Raw genomic sequence first — 17,180 nt, 5'->3', positions numbered from 1 at the left:
GGGTGATGAAAGTATTATCTAAACATCCCTTTCCCTTTTCTCCTCTTAGCTAGGATCAGGCCTCTAGGAGTTCTTAGATACATTTTGTTATGTTTAATTTTAGTAAGATGTTTCTTTCTGGCTGATTTGGTTCTTTTGGTAGTTTAAAATCATACTTTAAAGTAAATAGTTTTAAAATATGAATCTATGGTTTTAAAATACAATTTAAAATAAGATCTCTGGGGCATCTGGTTGGCTCAGTCAGTTAAGCATCCAACTCTTGATTTCAGCTCAGGTCATGATCTCATGGTTTGTGAGTTTAAGCCTCACTCCAAGCTCTGTGCTCACAGTGAGCAGCCTGCGTGGGATTGTCTCTCTCTCTCTCTCTCTCCCTCTGACCCTGTCCCACTTGTGCTGTCTCTCTCTCTCTGTCAAAAATAAATAAATACACATTTTTAAAAAATAAAATAAGATCTCTCTTGCATCTACACCATGAGAATAAATTTAGAATGATAGATGTGCCATAAGCCTAGTCCAATCTATTATTACATATTAATAAATTGAGTTTCATTTGTCTATACCAACCACATAATTTTTATGTAAAATAGTAGTCATGCAGTATGTCATAATTCTGTTTGTCAAACATAAATGAATTTTTTTTATTGCCAGAAGTAGATTGTTTGTATTGTTGATATTGTCTTCACTTATTTTTAAAAAGATGACTTCAACTATTGTATATTTTCCTTTGTTGAACTTACTCTTCTTAATTTCAGAAAAGGAGGTTTTTAACATTTTTATGCTGCTGCTGAAGGGAAAGTTTGTTCATTATCTCCTCCTCGATAACTTTCTTATAGGGCCTTTTACTTAAGCAATAGGTAGAGGTTTGAAGGACAGTTGAAAAAAGTGTCAGTGAGTAGTAAGAGTCATTCAGCATTTTTATTGTATGTATGAACTTTATTGAGAATTTAAAATCTTTTTTGATAGTACTATGAATTAATGAATATTTTTCTATATTTTTTCCATTTTCTCCACATTTTTTGTCATTGAACCCATAGCTAACAATGAATATATTTGAAGCAACAATAATGTACAGCAAAATAAATATGCACTCAAGAACAACCAAAATATCAACAACAAAAAAATCAAGACTCAATTTGACTTTAAGCTGTAAGGTTGGAAGAATGGAAAGGGAATGTATGCAAATTTAGTCAAATAAATAAATCATCCTTCTAGCAAATACATATTTTGCATCTGAAAAATGAAAGAAAATGCATGTTATGCCATCTTTTAAAAGGCTTTTTCTGACTGTCTTATTCACACACACACACACATATACACACACACACACGTACGTCTCCTTTGTCTTAGATGATGCTTCTTGATACCTTTAGATAACTTTCTCAGAGAGGTAAGTAGATTCTAGAAGAGGTTATATTACTACATTATGAAAGAAAAAACAAGAAAAAAAAGGTGCATTAACCTATTCTTTCATGATTTAAAATGTGTGTCAGAAATGTCTTAGTTATATTGTGTCTTCAGTTTCAATTTTTAGTGACATAAAATTATTGATATATTATAATCAGCCTTTCAGTGTAAGGACTATAGAGGTCCTTAAGAACAGTAAGGTGTCTTTTTTTTTTTTCTACAGACTTTTTATTTACCAATTCAGCATTATTACTTAAAAGTAGTGATGTGAATGGAAACAGTGTGAGTGTTTTACAGTTCTTGAGAGATTTTATACACTTTTATCATATTATTCTACAGTGTACTTTAAAAATTACATTTGTGTCTTCTGTTCAGTACACAATTATCAAGAAAAAAATTTCTCAATTCTAGGATAAACCACATTCTTTTAAAAAATTATCTTAAAATGTATGCTCAATTTAAAACTCCTTTAAATTTTTTTTTCCCAGTGAATTGATTTTACTCTCATTCTTTCTTCCCCAGTGGTCATATGCTTTGGAAAAGCCCAACACTGGCAGTATATTTAACATCGCGTGGTCAATTGATGGCACTCAGATCGCTGGAGCCTGTGGAAATGGGCATGTTGTTTTTGCACATGTGGTGGAGCAGCGTTGGGAGTGGAAAAATTTTCAAGTAACATTAACTAAACGAAGGACCATGCAGGTATGTTCCATGGTTGATTAAACCTGCCTTTTTTCACATTAGCTCACTATACAGAATATGGAGTTATCTTCGCTAATTGTATTTAAACCAAGTTTATAAAAATTCAGTCATATTAAATATATTTCACCAATGCCATTGGTGACTTTTTCATGACATGATATAAGAACCTTTCACTGATACAGAACCTGAGTACCCACAGCTACTGTGGTTATGGGGTTGAGGCAGGGATGGTGAAACTTGAAGCATTTAGGGACTATGTGGATTCAGTTCTGGAAGGAGGGAAGAAGCTGCAACAAGTTAGATTTAACTCCTGGACCTGACCCCATGGCAGGCCTAGCCTGCTAGTCACTGTCAGGGTTACATTATTTTATTAATTTATAATTGTATAAGCTTATTTAACCTGTTTACAAAAATTTTTTTTTCCTTTTAAGAATTACCTAAGGCTAGCCAAAGTAGGAAAACAGTGGGAAATTCTTATTGGGAGGTAGGAAGTGAAAAACAGGTACTTTTGGAGTGAAATAAGATGGGAAGGTTGGGGGGCACCTAGGTGGCTCAGTTGGATGAGTGTCCAACTTCAGCTTAGGTCATGGTCTCACAGTTTGTAGGTTTGATCACCATGTCTGGCTCTATGCTGATGGCTCAGAGCCTGGAGCCTGGAGCCTGGAGCCTGTGTCTTCTCTCTCTGCCCCTCCCCCACTCAAACTCTCTTTCAAAAATAAATAAAGATTAAACAAAAAAATTTTTTAAAGGACAGGAAGGTTGGGATGTAGCAGTAGAAAGTTGAGGGAAATGTTGTTCAGGTCAGAGAACTCCAGTAGGGGGGTTATCTATGCACTATAAGCTTCTTAAGTGTACAATACTGTTATTTCACTCAAGCCCAGTGTCTTGCATATAATAAATGCTCAACAAATAAATTAAAAAATTTTTAATTTATTTATTTTAGAGAGAGAGAGTGTAAGTGGGCAAGAGGGGCAGAGGGAGAATGAGAGAATCTTTTTTTTTAAATGTTTATTTATTTTTGAGAGAGAGACAGAGTGAGAGTGGGCGAGGGACAGAGAGAGAGGGAGACACAGAATCTGAAGCAGGCCCCATGCTCTGAGCTGTCAGCACAGAGCCCCATGCAGGGCTTGAACCCATGAACCGCAAGATCGTGACCTGAGCCAAAGTCAGATGCTTAACTGACAGAGCCACCCAGGAGCCCCAGAATGAGAGAATCTTAAGCAGGCTCCATGCTCAGTGCAGAGCCCAACAGGGGGCTCGACCTCACGACTCCGGGATCATGACCTGAGCCAAAAGCAAGAGTCAGATGTTCAACCAACTGTGCCACCCAGGTGCCTGGTCAACAAATATTTTAAAAGTTAGTTGACAAAAGATACGAGGAAGAGGCCAGAGACAATGTACCAATGGCAAACCCTCTGCCAGAGAAAGGAGAACTGTACCTTCTAACTCTTCTTCCTCCTATTGTATCAATTGCCTCTGTCTTCATATTCAGAATTCAGACTATTATAATTATTTGGAAGCATGTATCTTGTAATTTCTAGGTCTACTCAAATATTCTTTAGCCTAAGTATCCAGATTTTTTTATTTGGATAATGTGGTCACTAGATTTGTAATAATTAGGTATGTTATAGTTTTTCTTTGTTCTGTTTACTTAGTTTTTAAATTTTAAACATTTTATTATGGAGTATTTTTTTTTTAATGTTTGTATTTGAGAGAGAGACAGAGACAGAGACAGAGAGTGAGTGGGAAGGGCAGAGAGAGAGAGGAAAACACAGAATCTGAAACAGGCTCCAAGCTCTGAGTTGTCAGTACAGAGCCTGACATGGGGCTTTTATTCACAAATCAGGAGATCATGACCTGAGGTGAAATCGGATGCTTAACCAATTGAGCCATCCAGGTTCCCCTTTTATGGAGAATTTAATACATATGCAGAAGTAGACAGAATAGTGTGATGAATCACTGTGTACTCATCACCCAGCCCTAACAACCAACCCGTGACCAAGCTTGCCCCAGGCATTGTCCATATCTACTTTCCTCCTTCCCCAATTATTTTGAAGCCAATTCAGATATCATATTTTATCTGTGAAATTTTCAATATACAGCTAAGAGAAGGACTCTTTTAACATAACCACAATACCATTATTATACCTCAAAAATAATAATTCCTTAATATTATCAAATATGCAGGAAGTGTTCAAATTTTCAGCTGTTTCCCATGTGTCACATTTTTAAAAGTTTGTTTTGAAATCAGGATCCAAAATGGTTTACATGTTGCAATTGGTTGACATGTCTTTTAAGTTTCCTAATATATAGGTTCCCCTTCCATCTCTGGTTTTACCCCTGCAGTTTATTTGCTGAAGGAACCAAATTGTTTGTCCAGCAGAGTTTACCACAGTCTGGACTTTATTGATTGTGTCCCTATGGTGTGGTTTGACATACTCCTCTATCTTCTGTATTTCCTGTAAATTAGTTATTGGATCTAGGTGATGTTATATATAAGTAGGTATTTCTGTTAATTAACCTGGGAACTAAAGCATTATTTATAGTGTTGTGTATATGACAAAACATGCCTTGTGAGTTCTAATCAATTGATTTGGGGACATAATTATTTTATCCATATAGTGCATGGGGGGCTATTAGCTAATAGTATTGCTAAAATAAATTCTAGCCTTAATTTCACAAATGCCCCAAGATGAGAATATATCTAGAAAGAGGAGTTCTTCTTACATAATAAAAAGGAGTCATCCTAGAGATTAGAGGATTTTTACATGAGATAAAATGAGCAGTGGAGGTGTTTAAATGACTTATCTAATCCAAATTGTTTTTGTACTTACAATAATGTTTGTAAATAATCTTTCAAAATTTTAGAACTAGAACACTGTTTTTATTGTTTTTACTTTCTCAGTGATTATAAAACATTTGTATTGCATTTTTGCTAAATTGGGCCTATTCAGTGGTTTTTCTTAAAATACTTTCATACACTCATTCACTAGATATTTATTGAGTGATCCCTACTTGCCAGGCATTGGACTAGGCAATGGGAAATATAATTGTGATGAGAACAAATTTGGTCCCCCTTTTCATGGAACCTCCTAGTTGAAAATCTCTTTTTTCCCCCATAAATTCATCTCAAATTGATTTAAGGTAAGCAATGAAGAAAGAAGCTTATTTCTTTATGTGAAGTCAAGAAATGGACTGACTTGAGGAATTACTGAATTCAAAGGCTTAAATAACAAGATTTCATCATTTTTTTCTTCCTTGACTTGCTTTTTCTCTGTATTGGCTTTTTTTTTTTTTTTTACAAAACCTCTCCCTCTTTGGTGGCCTTGATATTTCTATAAACTTAAGATCCATCAAGAAGAGTGCTTTTTCTCCTTCCAGTAATTTCAACAGAAATCTCAGCCTTGGGTCTCATGTGTCAAGTCTAGGTTTAGAGTATTTAGTTGGGAGATGGAGGGGAGGATGAATCAACCCCATCTAAACCTCTTGGTTACTGAGAATAATGGAGAGAATGGTTCCCCAGAGGGAAACCAAGGCATATTTACCAGAAAAGAGCATTTGATTCTGGGAAGACAAAAACCAACATTTATCTGCTATGGCTTATCCTTCGGCTGTTTAGCAACCCTACTGTACTAGTTATGTATTGTTGCATAATAAATCACTCTAAAACATAGTGGCTTAAAACAACATTTGTTATTTCTCGGTTTCTGTGGGTCAGGAATCCAGGCATGGCTTTGCTAGGTTTTCTGGCTTAGAGTCTCTCACTAGGCTACAATCAAAGTGTTGGCCAGGGCTTTAGTCACATCTGAAGGCTCAACTGGGGGGGGGGGATTTGCTTCTAAGCTCATTGACATGGTTATTGGCAGGATTCTGTTTATCATGATCCGTTGAACTGAGAGACTCAGTTTCTTCTAGACTGTTGACTGGAGGCCACCTACAGTTCCTTGTATGTAGCGTCTCCAAAGGGCAGCTTACAACTTGGCCATTTGCTTTATCAGAACAAGCAAGTGAGAAGGGCCAGAGCAAGTGTGAGCAAGATGTAAGTCACAGTTTTGTTTTTTAAGTTTTTATTTATTTGAGAGAAACAGAGACAATCTGAGTGGGGGAGGGGCAGAGAAAGGGAAAGAGAGAATCCCAAGCAGGCTCTGAGCCAGCACAGAGCCCAATGCAGGGCTTGAACCCACGAAACTGTGAGATCATGACCTGAGCTGAAACCAAGAGTTGGATGCTCAACTGACTAAGCCATCTAGGCACCCCATAAGTCACAGTTTTTTATAACCTGAACTCAGAAGTAGCATCTCATCACTTTTACCATATTCTGTTCACTAGAAGCAAGCTCCTAGATCCTATCCATACACAAGTGGAGAGACTTCTACACTGATGTGAATAACAATAGGTAGAGATCACTGACCACCACCTTACCAGCTACCTACCAGATATACTTACACTTATTCATATACATATAATTCAGAAATGCACTACTAACTAATGCAGCTATTCTGTATGCAATTGAAAACAAACCCATCCCTCCCTAAAAGAAGATAATTTAGACTCATCTACTTACCCCGTTCAGTTCTAAATCTCTGGTCTAGAAAACTATAAGTAAATGTGAGTTTTAATTATTCTCCTCCCTCTCCCCATATTCCTAACTTACACTAATGAAGGGAAAACAGAACAGCTGCAATGAAAACAGTTTGGAAAAGAGGAGAGAGAAAACAACACACCATGATTACCAGGTCCATAGCTAAAATCCAGCTGGCCAGGAATATACTGAGAACTCTTTTTCTTTGCAGTAGAGTTAGTTTCTTGGTTAATTTAGCAACTCTGGTATGCTCTTCTGGGAAGATCTCCTGCTTGGGAGAATTCCCTTTCTGAGGACTATACATTTTATTCACCCTTTAGATTTATTGTAAGATGGGGTCACAGATTGTCACAGGGACTGAACAATCACATTTTTTGTTTGCCTGGTTTAGCGTTTTACAATTTCCTTAGAAGCTTAGTGGACTGTTGGTTGATTTGTGTTTCATTAATTCAGAAATCAGAGATTATGTTGAGTCCTAATTGTTACATGTAGACCTTGACCTGGCAGTTGCTACCGGCAATGCGTCATTGCCTTACCTGTCTCCTTGGACCTCAACTTTTCTGTGTACAATAACCTAGAGTGAGGAGTTTTCTTCCTCTTCCCCTTGCCTTCAGGCTGAATCTTAATGGATGATTCTTTCTGAAAGAGATAGTTGATGTCTCCGTTAGGAGGAAGTACCTAGAAGGGAGAAGGTACAGGTGGAGATGAAGCATTTCTCAAGTTTCAACTTTACTTTTCTGTCTCTGCTGACACTCAGTTTAGCATGGGGCACAGCTTTGGCTCCTAATAGTTGCTATAATTCAAGATTATTTGATTTTTAGTCACCTTATCTTTTGTAAAGGTAAGAGTTAACAATAGAGTGATTTTGAGGATTAAATGAGTTGATGTATGTAAAACAATAATAAATGGTAACTATTACTATGATTATATCTATGTATAGGATTAAATGAGTATTTTACAAATGTGGAAACAGAATTTTTGGATTTATGTCAATCTGAGGAGTCTAAATATTGTGGTCAGGTAGAAGTATTGGGTGACACAGTATTAAGAGGTTAATCCTGGAGCTTCCCTGAATTGAACAGAGTAAACGGGTGCATTTTAAAATTCAGCACAGGACCTTTCTGATGTGGGATTGCCATAGTTTTGAAATTATAACCGCAATTATCAGAATGTCTTTAGTTTTGTTATTATAGCTGGGATGTTTTATTCCTGTTTAAGTTCTAGTGTTCCAGATTCACAAAAAAGGGAGTTCCCCCATGTGAAGCTTTAGGCAAACATGAATTTTAAGAAATCTGTTTGTAAGTTGAATAATGGCAGAGGCCTATACAATTGTATTATTAAATATTGAATTTTCCTAAACTTGTATTAACAGCCAGTTTTTTTCACTACGTATCATATTGCTATAAAGAAACTAACATATAACTTCCTTTAAAAACATTCATTTCAGGGTACCTGTGTGGCTCAGTTGGTTAACTGTCTAAGTTTTGATCTCAGGGTCACGAGTTCAAGCCCTACATTGGGCTCCACACTGGTTGTAAAGCCTACTTAAAAAAAAAAAGTGGGGGAGGCGCCTGGGTGCCTCAGTTGGCTGAGCGTCCAACTTCAGCTCAAGTCATGATCTCACAGCTCGTGAGTTTGAGCTCTGCGTCAGGCTCTGTGCTGACAGCTCAGAGCTTGGAGCCTGCTTCGCATTTTGTGTCTCCCTCGCTCTCTGCCCCTCCCCCACTCATGCCATGTCTCTCTCTGTCTCTCAAAATAAATAAACATTAAAAAAAAACCACTTTCATTTTCTTCCATTAGCTTTAAAATGTTTCTAGGAGAGGTTGGTATTTTGGACCTTTAAAAAGGTCTCTGGGAGCTTAGGCTTATGATGGTGTCATAAGTTCACACTTGGAAAAAGAGACATACCTATGGTTCCACAGAGATCAATAATATATGTCTATTTAATATAGTATTTAAAGGTAATTTTTAAAAAGACTCATCTGGACTCAAAAACAAGGGAAACATCTCTTAGGTCCAGAGATGGAACAAAAATGGAGAGTGTGACGTCTCCGATGTGCTTCACTCCTGGTCCAGAAGCAGGGAGGCAAAGGCAGTGAGTGGCTCTCACTCAGCAGAGTGGCTCTGCTGGCTAATGGAACTAAAAGTACTTGATGTGAGACAAGTGGGCTGATCTAGGTCTCTTTAAAATTAGAGCATGGGGATCTGTAAGGTAGTTGTAGTCTCCCCTTTGTGAAAGACCTAAAAAAGCCTTGGACTTAGAGAGACTCACAGAGTCACCACCTACAGTCATGGTCTGCTTAGTTCTAGGGGGCCTATTCTAGAGCCCTGGAGTTGAGCAGTATGCAACCTGCAGCACACATCTGTGGCTTTGCAGACACAACCCAGCCTTTTCATTGAAAGCACTCTTCACATTTTTGTTCCAAGTAAAAACTGGCTGATTCCTGAGACTGGTGTTACTTCCACAGCCTTTTCAAGTAGAAGTGCTTTTCTTCTTTCTGCCATGTATTACTGGGTTTGGAGATTAGGTGAGAGTCTTCCTTATCCATCATTGCTGATTTCAGACCACAATAATTTCTTCCTCCCAAAACAACCCCAGCTCCTTTAAAGCACCTACCATCAGACTACTCTTCATTTTGCAGTCATTTCCCCCACTTATTCAAGAGTGAAGCAAACATATCAGTGTCTTTTTTTTTTTTACCATTAGTCTAGCATTACTCTTTTTATTAAGACTTTCAAAAAGTGTCTAAAAGATGAAAATTTATTTTAACATAACCATGGTAGCATTTCACATTTCTCCAGTTGTTTCCTAAATATATCTTTCTGTGATAATAGGTCCCACTTCTCCAATTATTTTCTAAATATATATTTAGATGGTTGGTTTGTTTACATCAGGAAACAAAGTTCCACATTGCATTTAGCTAATTTGTCTCTTCAGTCTGTTTAAATGTGAAGCAATTTCTCCTCGTTCTTATCTGTTTATTTAAGAAACCAGGTGGTTTGTTTTGCTAAAACTTTCACATTTACCTGTTTGCATCTCTATGGGATGATTCCATTTAACATGTTCATCTAGGCCCAGTATTTCTTGTAGACTGGTTATTAGATTGAGAACCTTGATAAGAATAAAGAACACTTTGTAAGTAATGCTGTGGACTTCCTATTGCATCACATCAAGAGACACACATGTCTATTTATCTCTCTTTTAGTGATGTTAGGATGAATCAGTGTCTCCAGGTGTTGTGAGTCTGATTCATCTATCATGAAGAAAAAGCCTGAAAAGCCCATTGGGCTTTTACTTTAATATTTTTAGTAGCCATTGATAATACTGGTCTAAAACTATGTTTCATTGGGATTTGCAAAATGATAGTCTTGTAATTCTATCATTCCTTCTGCATTTGTTAGTAAAGTTCTCCCATAAGACATTTGCCTTTTCAACCATTTGGTTACCCTGAGTTGAGACAGTTCTGAAGTATTTTCTGTATTTACCATTCTTCAGATAATGAGTTGATTTCCCAATGAATCTTGTTATTGTTATTATTGTTGTTGTTGTATCTTGTTATTGTTATTGTTTGTTGATGTTATCATTATAAACTTGCAGATTTTAACATTTTTGTTGTGTTTCAATCTGTTGCAGTCATTATTCTATTTAATATTCAAATGGTCCCATCTTTGACCAATTGGCTCCTATGTTCTTTTGAGATGACTTCAATAACTTGCTTGTATTTCTGATAAGATATTATAGGCTTCTCATATATTTCCTGTCCCAGACTTGGAATCAACAGTTTTTACAAGAAGGACTTGCTCCTTTTGGGAGGGAAATGTTATCTAGAGACCATAATCCTGGTGTGTGCTGGGTGTGCTCCTTGCTGCTGGTTTGATAATTACTTCTAGATAATATGTGTTTGTTTTGTTTGTTTGTTTGCTTGTTTGTTTGTTTAGTAATCTCTACATTCAGCATGGGGCTCAAACCCTGGGATCAATAGTTGCGTGCTCTTCCAACTGAACCATCCAGGAGCCCCAAAGTGTATTGTTTTTGACAGATAAAAATACATCATGAGTGTATACTGAAGTTTCAAATTCAAATTTAAGATTATAGAGTTTCTAAAGACATTAGTGGTACTGTGTGTGTATGTGTGTGTGTGTGTGTTATTTCATAATTTTGCTTATTTATCTTTGTGATAGAATTCTAAAAGTAAGATTTCTGGGTCAAGGAATATATGTATGTGTAATGTTGCTATCTCCATCATGGTTATAGCAGTTTTACTAGTTTGGTGAGTATGGAGTTGAGCAGATAATAAAAATACAATATGCCTTATAGGTAGAAGTGCTTTAAAGAAGTAGTTAAAAGAAGTTTGACTTTATCTTTCTTTTTTTCCATACCCATTCATTCTTCATTAATACTGTAATTGTCATATTATATTTAGAAAGATGATAATATTTTGAGGGGAATTTAAAGAAATGCTAACTTATAGGTACAATTAATCTCTTTTTCTCTATTTTTACCTCTTGCTACAGTGTCTTCCCCATTCTGGTATTGGCAAAAGATTAGATAAATTTAACTTGCTCAACATTTTTCTTCATTTGCTGCAGATTGTCCCATTAATATCAAGGTTGTTAGCAGATACTGCCAAGTGTTAAAATCCTTGCAAACTTTGTTCTGTTACTGACTTTGTAACAGTTTGACTATTATAGGTGAAATCTTTGTTAGTTGGTGCTTAGCTTTCTTATACATTATCTCTGTGTTTTTACATGTGGAAATACTTGTGCCCCTCTGTGAAGCTTGACTGTGCAGTTGGTTTCTTTACTAATACCTCCTACTCCATTTTGACTTTTTAAAATTATTGTATCTCTTTTTTTTAGAACTTAAATTTTAAAGTAAAACCTAGCCCTAAGAAGATATTTTTCTGTTTGGGGCAGAAATCGCACAGTCTCTTTCCAACTCCTATGCATATATATATATAGCTATATCTCAATGTTATAGCATTTTTCACCTTATTTCTCCATTGCTAGACCGTTCAAATTGGCTTTCAGGTTAGAAATATACTTATTTCTACTTATTTCTAGGACATTTTCTGTGTATTTCTTTTGTTGGTTGATTTTTTAACATTTATTTATTTATTTATTTTGAGAGAGTGTGTGCATGCATCATGCATGCATGCCCAAGGAAGGGAGGAGTAGAGAGAGGGGGAGAGAGAGAATCCCAAAAAGGCTCCACACTGTCAGCACAGAACCAAATGCAGGGCTCCATCTCATGACCTAAACCACAAGATCATTACCTGAGCCGAAATCAAGTCAGATGCTTAAACTACTCAGGTGCCCCTGAATTTTTTTATGCTTCAAAATCTTACTAATTTACCTGGTTAAAATTTTGATGTATTTTAATGTTGTTTGTTGGTATTTCATTTTTCCTTGTTTAGGTTCGTAACGTTCTTAATGATGCAGTGGATTTACTGGAATTCCGTGATAGAGTCATTAAAGCATCTTTGAACTATGCACACTTAGTTGTTTCAACATCTCTTCAATGTTATGTGTTCTCGTAAGCATCTTGCATTTCTTAAAAATCCAGAGTTTTGTCTGTGATGAGGTATTTATTTTCAAGCTTTCACATCAACATGGGTTGGTTTAAACTTAATTTGCTTAAAACCTCACTTATTTCAAACTTAACTCCCAACCAAGAAATGGTTTAAAAATGAGCTATGAGCACTAAAAATAGATCTAATAAAGTTTGTGCATCAGTTAATAATCATTTTTATAATAGAAAATACCTTCTCTGAGATAGTGTTTACTCTTACTTTACTCACAGTTCTAAGGAATTTAGTACAACAACTATAACTTCATAGCCCAGAGGAGCAGCTGATAAATGGTAGGAAAAAGACCCACCTAACCACTGGAAGAGAAGGGACAGTTAGTGGCCTGACAATAGGCTGAAAGATGTTCAATAGGGATACAAGGAAGTATTCAAGCTTAATATCATAGCCCAAAGTAATCATGGATATTCATAATGATAATCCAGAGTTGTCCAGAAATGATGGAAGAAAATTTATTCAATCTACCTGTATTTGAAAATGGAGAATAATTCAGTACATCCAAGAAACTTGTGCCTAAAACAAATATACATGGTATTTTTTAAAGTGTAACTCAATATGTGCTGAAAAGTGTCGAACTGGCTTTCTGGAAATGAACAAACAAACCCAATTTGCAGTGTTTACCTACTTCTATAATGTAAATACTTCTACCGTGGCCAGTTTAAGCTACCATTATGATGTCACTGAAGGCCGTTATATAGAATTGCCACCATATGGACACAACAGATGTATATAATCTCAAGTGCATAGATAATAGTATAATCTGGAAGGAATAAGTTTGGATTATTATTATCTTTGTTTTTGAATATAATACGTTAAGTATAAGTTTATATAATTTAATTTTAAATAATAGGTTTTTTTTTTTAAGTTTATTTATTTTGAGAGAGACAGAGAGCACCAGTGGGAGAGGGGCAGAGAGAGAGGGAGAAAATCCCAAGCAGGCTCCACACTGTCAGCACAAAACCTGGTGTGGGGCTCGACCCCATGAAGTGTGAGATCATGACTTAAGCCGAAATCAAGAGTCAGAGGCTTAACTGATTGAGCCACCCAGGTGCCCCAATAATAGCTTTTAATACTTGGCTTACAAACTTCCTGAAAATACACCACTTGGTACAAGCTGGCTCTAGCATGCCACCAGCTGACTTCTCAACTATCCACAAAACTAATGTAACCACTCTGATACTTTCAAGAATTGTGAATAGTTAGGGACTGTTTTTTACATTTTGTGCTTCTATTTGTAACATTATGTGGTTATAATCATTCAATATAAAATTGAAGATAGGGACTACATGTGTCTTAGTCACATCTATACACCTAGTGTTCAACATGTAGTAGGTACTTGGTAGATAAATGTTTTTGGATAAATTAATGAATCAAAAAACATGAAGGGTAGTAGTGTCTTGAATTCCTAAGCCCAGTAATGTGCAAGACAAAGGTATACAGTTTTATTAACAATAAAAATTGGTATAATTAATTGTTAAAAATTCTCACTAACTATACATAAGTCTACTACTAATCAGAATGTACAACTTAGGACAGCAGCCAAGCCTGGAAGAATTAAATGGGAGAAGCAGAGAAGAGAGGGGATAAAGAAATAAGCAGCTCAATTTAAGGGAAATATTTTTCTTACATGAAAGTGAACAACAGTATGACTTTGGGAAAAGTAAAGAAAGATACCTAGTTAAACAGTTGATATACAGGGAAGGGATTATAGGATGTGAAGAAATTTCACAATCACTTAGCGCACATAGTAATGTGAATAATTAATTTTCATGGGGTTGAGTCAAATAGAGAAGATCTCTTCAGTTTAGGGTTCGTTTGAAGACAGTAGGTCTCTTAACCACCCCATGTGAGGGGTTTATTCTGCTAGTTTATTGGCAATGACAGAATGTTTGAATCTGGAGGATTAGTATCATGTGTTACTTGCATCAGAGGTGGCTTTTTAAAATATTTACCGAAAGTTTAGCAGCTGTTATTTAATTTTTTTTGTCTCTTTACTTTTTTTTGTCACCCTAATCTTCATATACCAGTTAATATGTGACAGAATATAAGATTGCTTTTATTTTTTTATAAGTTAGTCTTGCCTCCCCTCTCTTGTCAAGACATTTATTAAGGCACAAAATATTTCTGAAAGTGAAATACCAGGGAGCAGTAGTGGGAATGAGATAGTGCTGAGACTGATCGTCACCAAAATATATTTCATTAAATTGTAAAACCTACTAGTATTTTAGATAACAAAAACTATCTTTTATTGAGCTCTATTATACTGTCTTTTTTGGTCATGGTCTAATTTACCCTGTGTGTTGAGTATGACTGTTCCCATTTTCCAAGATGAAGAAACTGAAAGACACAGAGAGTATTTAAGTAACTCACTCTAGATCAGATTACTTCTTTCCTAAAGGAAGAGCTAGGGTTTGAGTCCAAGTTCTTAATAACTGTTGCCCTTTTTTAGTAATAAAAATATAATTTTTAAGACAAACATGTAAGCAGTATAGTGGTTTATATGAAAAGAAGTTCCAGAAAAAGGAACATGATATATAAGTATTCTTTGTTAAATTTTCATTTGAAGTTTCATATCATTGTATAGAAAATACTCTTGCTCTATTTGACAGTGTGGTTTAAGGAGCTTATATTTCTGTGGCAGATATATATATATATATATATATATATATATATATACCTATCTCCATTGTCATAACTCTCAGATATTTTGCAAGGGGACATTAAAAAAATCCACAATCACTATTCTTACCAAAGAATGAAGGTTAGTTTTAACGACTATGTACATGAAGCAAGCTATGATATTTTTTCTAATGTACAAAAGCACATATTTTTATCATACCTGTGACCCCAGGCCTAGTTATTATTAATAGTTTATTCATTGTTTTGTTTTGCGCATGCCTTTACTTATTGAAATAGGTATCAGACTCTTTGCATTAGCCAATATTAATTTCCCACCAGTGCGCCCACTTACTGCAGCCTTTCCCTTCCCCCATTTTCTGGATCTGAATATGAGACTTAATCTGATTTAAAGAATTGGTTCCATGAAAGTAATTGAGAGGAAGTCAGAATATATAGGAATGATAAAATATTTTAAACTGTGCAACTTTGATTATTTGGGGTGAGTCTTTCAGTTTGTAAATGTTCTCTCCCCCTTTCCTATCTTTGAATCCCTATTATAAAAACTAAAGGAATTGTTTGTTTATTTACTTATCAATTTATTCAATAAGTATGATCATTGCCTACAGTTATATAGTATTTTACAGTTTACAGAATGCTTCACAGAAATCTTCATTTAGCCCAACAATGACACTGGGAGAGCTACAGGAAAAATATTCATGTTCATAATGTTAATTGTTATTATAATGTCTCTTTATTCACTATCTAGTATATAACGGGCAGTTAGCTAGACACTTTGAGTCGTCATTATCTCAATTTACAAATAAGGAAATTGATGCTTAGGAGGTTGACCTTATTAAGATCATATGGACAATAGGTGGTGAAACTGGATTGCTAATCCTGATCTGTCTAGCCAAAAATTCATCCTTTCCTCACCGTGCCATGCCGCTACTATATCAGATAAGAAACATAATGGGGCGCCTGAGTGGCGCAGTCGGTTAAGCGTCCGACTTCAGCCAGGTCACGATCTCGCGGTCCGTGAGTTCGAGCCCCGCGTCAGGCTCTGGGCTGATGGCTCGGAGCCTGGAGCCTGTTTCCGATTCTGTGTCTCCCTCTCTCTCTGCCCCTCCCCCGTTCATGCTCTGTCTCTCTCTGTCCCAAAAATAAATAAACGTTGAAAAAAAAAATTAAAAAAAAAAAAAAAAGAAACATAAAATGACTTGCCCAAACCACATAGCTAATAAATGACAGAACTTGCACTTACGATTCCTCAATTCACATATTGTGATGCCTAGAGTAAACATTTATTGAATGTTTACTACTGAGTACTTACTACTTACACAGAATTTGGTTTCACTTACAGACATGTAAGTGAATGATTTCAGAACAATGTGCCAAGTGCTGTAATAGAAATATATACAGTTACTGTGAAACTGAAGACACTATTTAAAATGAATACATATCGGGGCGCCTGGGTGGCGCAGTCGGTTAAGCGTCCGACTTCAGCCAGGTCACGATCTCGCGGTCCGTGAGTTCGAGCCCCGCGTCAGGCTCTGGGCTGATGGCTCAGAGCCTGGAGCCTGTTTCGGATTCTGTGTCTCCCTCTCTCTCTGCCCCTCCCCCGTTCATGCTCTGTCTCTCTCTGTCCCAAAAATAAATAAAAACGTTGAAAAAAAGAAAAAAAAATTTTTTTAAATGAATACATATCTATTTATTAAAAAGCATTTGGTATTTTAAATGTTAATAAGTGTCCTTTTTATTTGTCTTTTAGTACGAAGAACTGGAATACACCTCTTATATTTGATCTAAAAGAAGGAACTGTTAGTTTAATTCTGCAGGCAGAAAGGTAATTTGTTTATCTTGTTTGACTATTGAATTTGGGGTTGAAATATTTCAGATTGCAGTAAAACACTGTATAAAGCATGTCATTTACAGAATGGTATATTAGTCATTTGGAGTCAGTCTGTTTCTATTTATTTTATTTTATTTTATTATTTAACGTTTATTTATTTTTGAGACAGAGAGAGAGACAGAGCATGAACAGGGGAGGGGCAGAGAGAGAGGGAGACACAGAATCTGAAACAGGCTGCAGGTTCTGAGCGGTCAGCACAGAGCTCGACGTGGGGCTCGAACTCACAGACGTGAGATCATGACCTGAGCCGAAGTCGGACGCTTAACCAACCAAGCCACCCAGGCGCCCCTGTTTCCATTTATTTTAAAGAAGAAAAAGTGAGAGAATAAGCTGTTAGGTCAGTGGTTCTGAAACTTTTTGCTCTCAGAATTTCTCT

At 36.1% G+C, this 17,180-nt stretch overlaps 1 protein-coding gene across 1 annotated transcript in view; it reads left to right on the top strand.

Annotated features, from left to right (window-relative positions):
- The window catches only part of IFT80 (intraflagellar transport 80), a 140,483-nt gene that overhangs the window by 78,677 nt on the left and 44,626 nt on the right, over window positions 1-17,180 (top strand). The window contains exons 9-11 of the mRNA XM_030328653.1: window positions 1,927-2,106; window positions 12,106-12,224; window positions 16,664-16,738. Coding sequence (XP_030184513.1) covers window positions 1,927-2,106; window positions 12,106-12,224; window positions 16,664-16,738 — 374 coding nt within the window. The remainder of the gene's footprint in view (window positions 1-1,926; window positions 2,107-12,105; window positions 12,225-16,663; window positions 16,739-17,180) is intronic.

This window comes from Lynx canadensis, chromosome C2 (assembly GCF_007474595.2).
Source record: "Lynx canadensis isolate LIC74 chromosome C2, mLynCan4.pri.v2, whole genome shotgun sequence".
NCBI lineage: Eukaryota > Metazoa > Chordata > Mammalia > Carnivora > Felidae > Lynx > Lynx canadensis.
The sequence above is the reverse complement of the archived record's forward strand: the minus strand, read 5'-3'. Positions and strand labels throughout refer to the sequence as shown.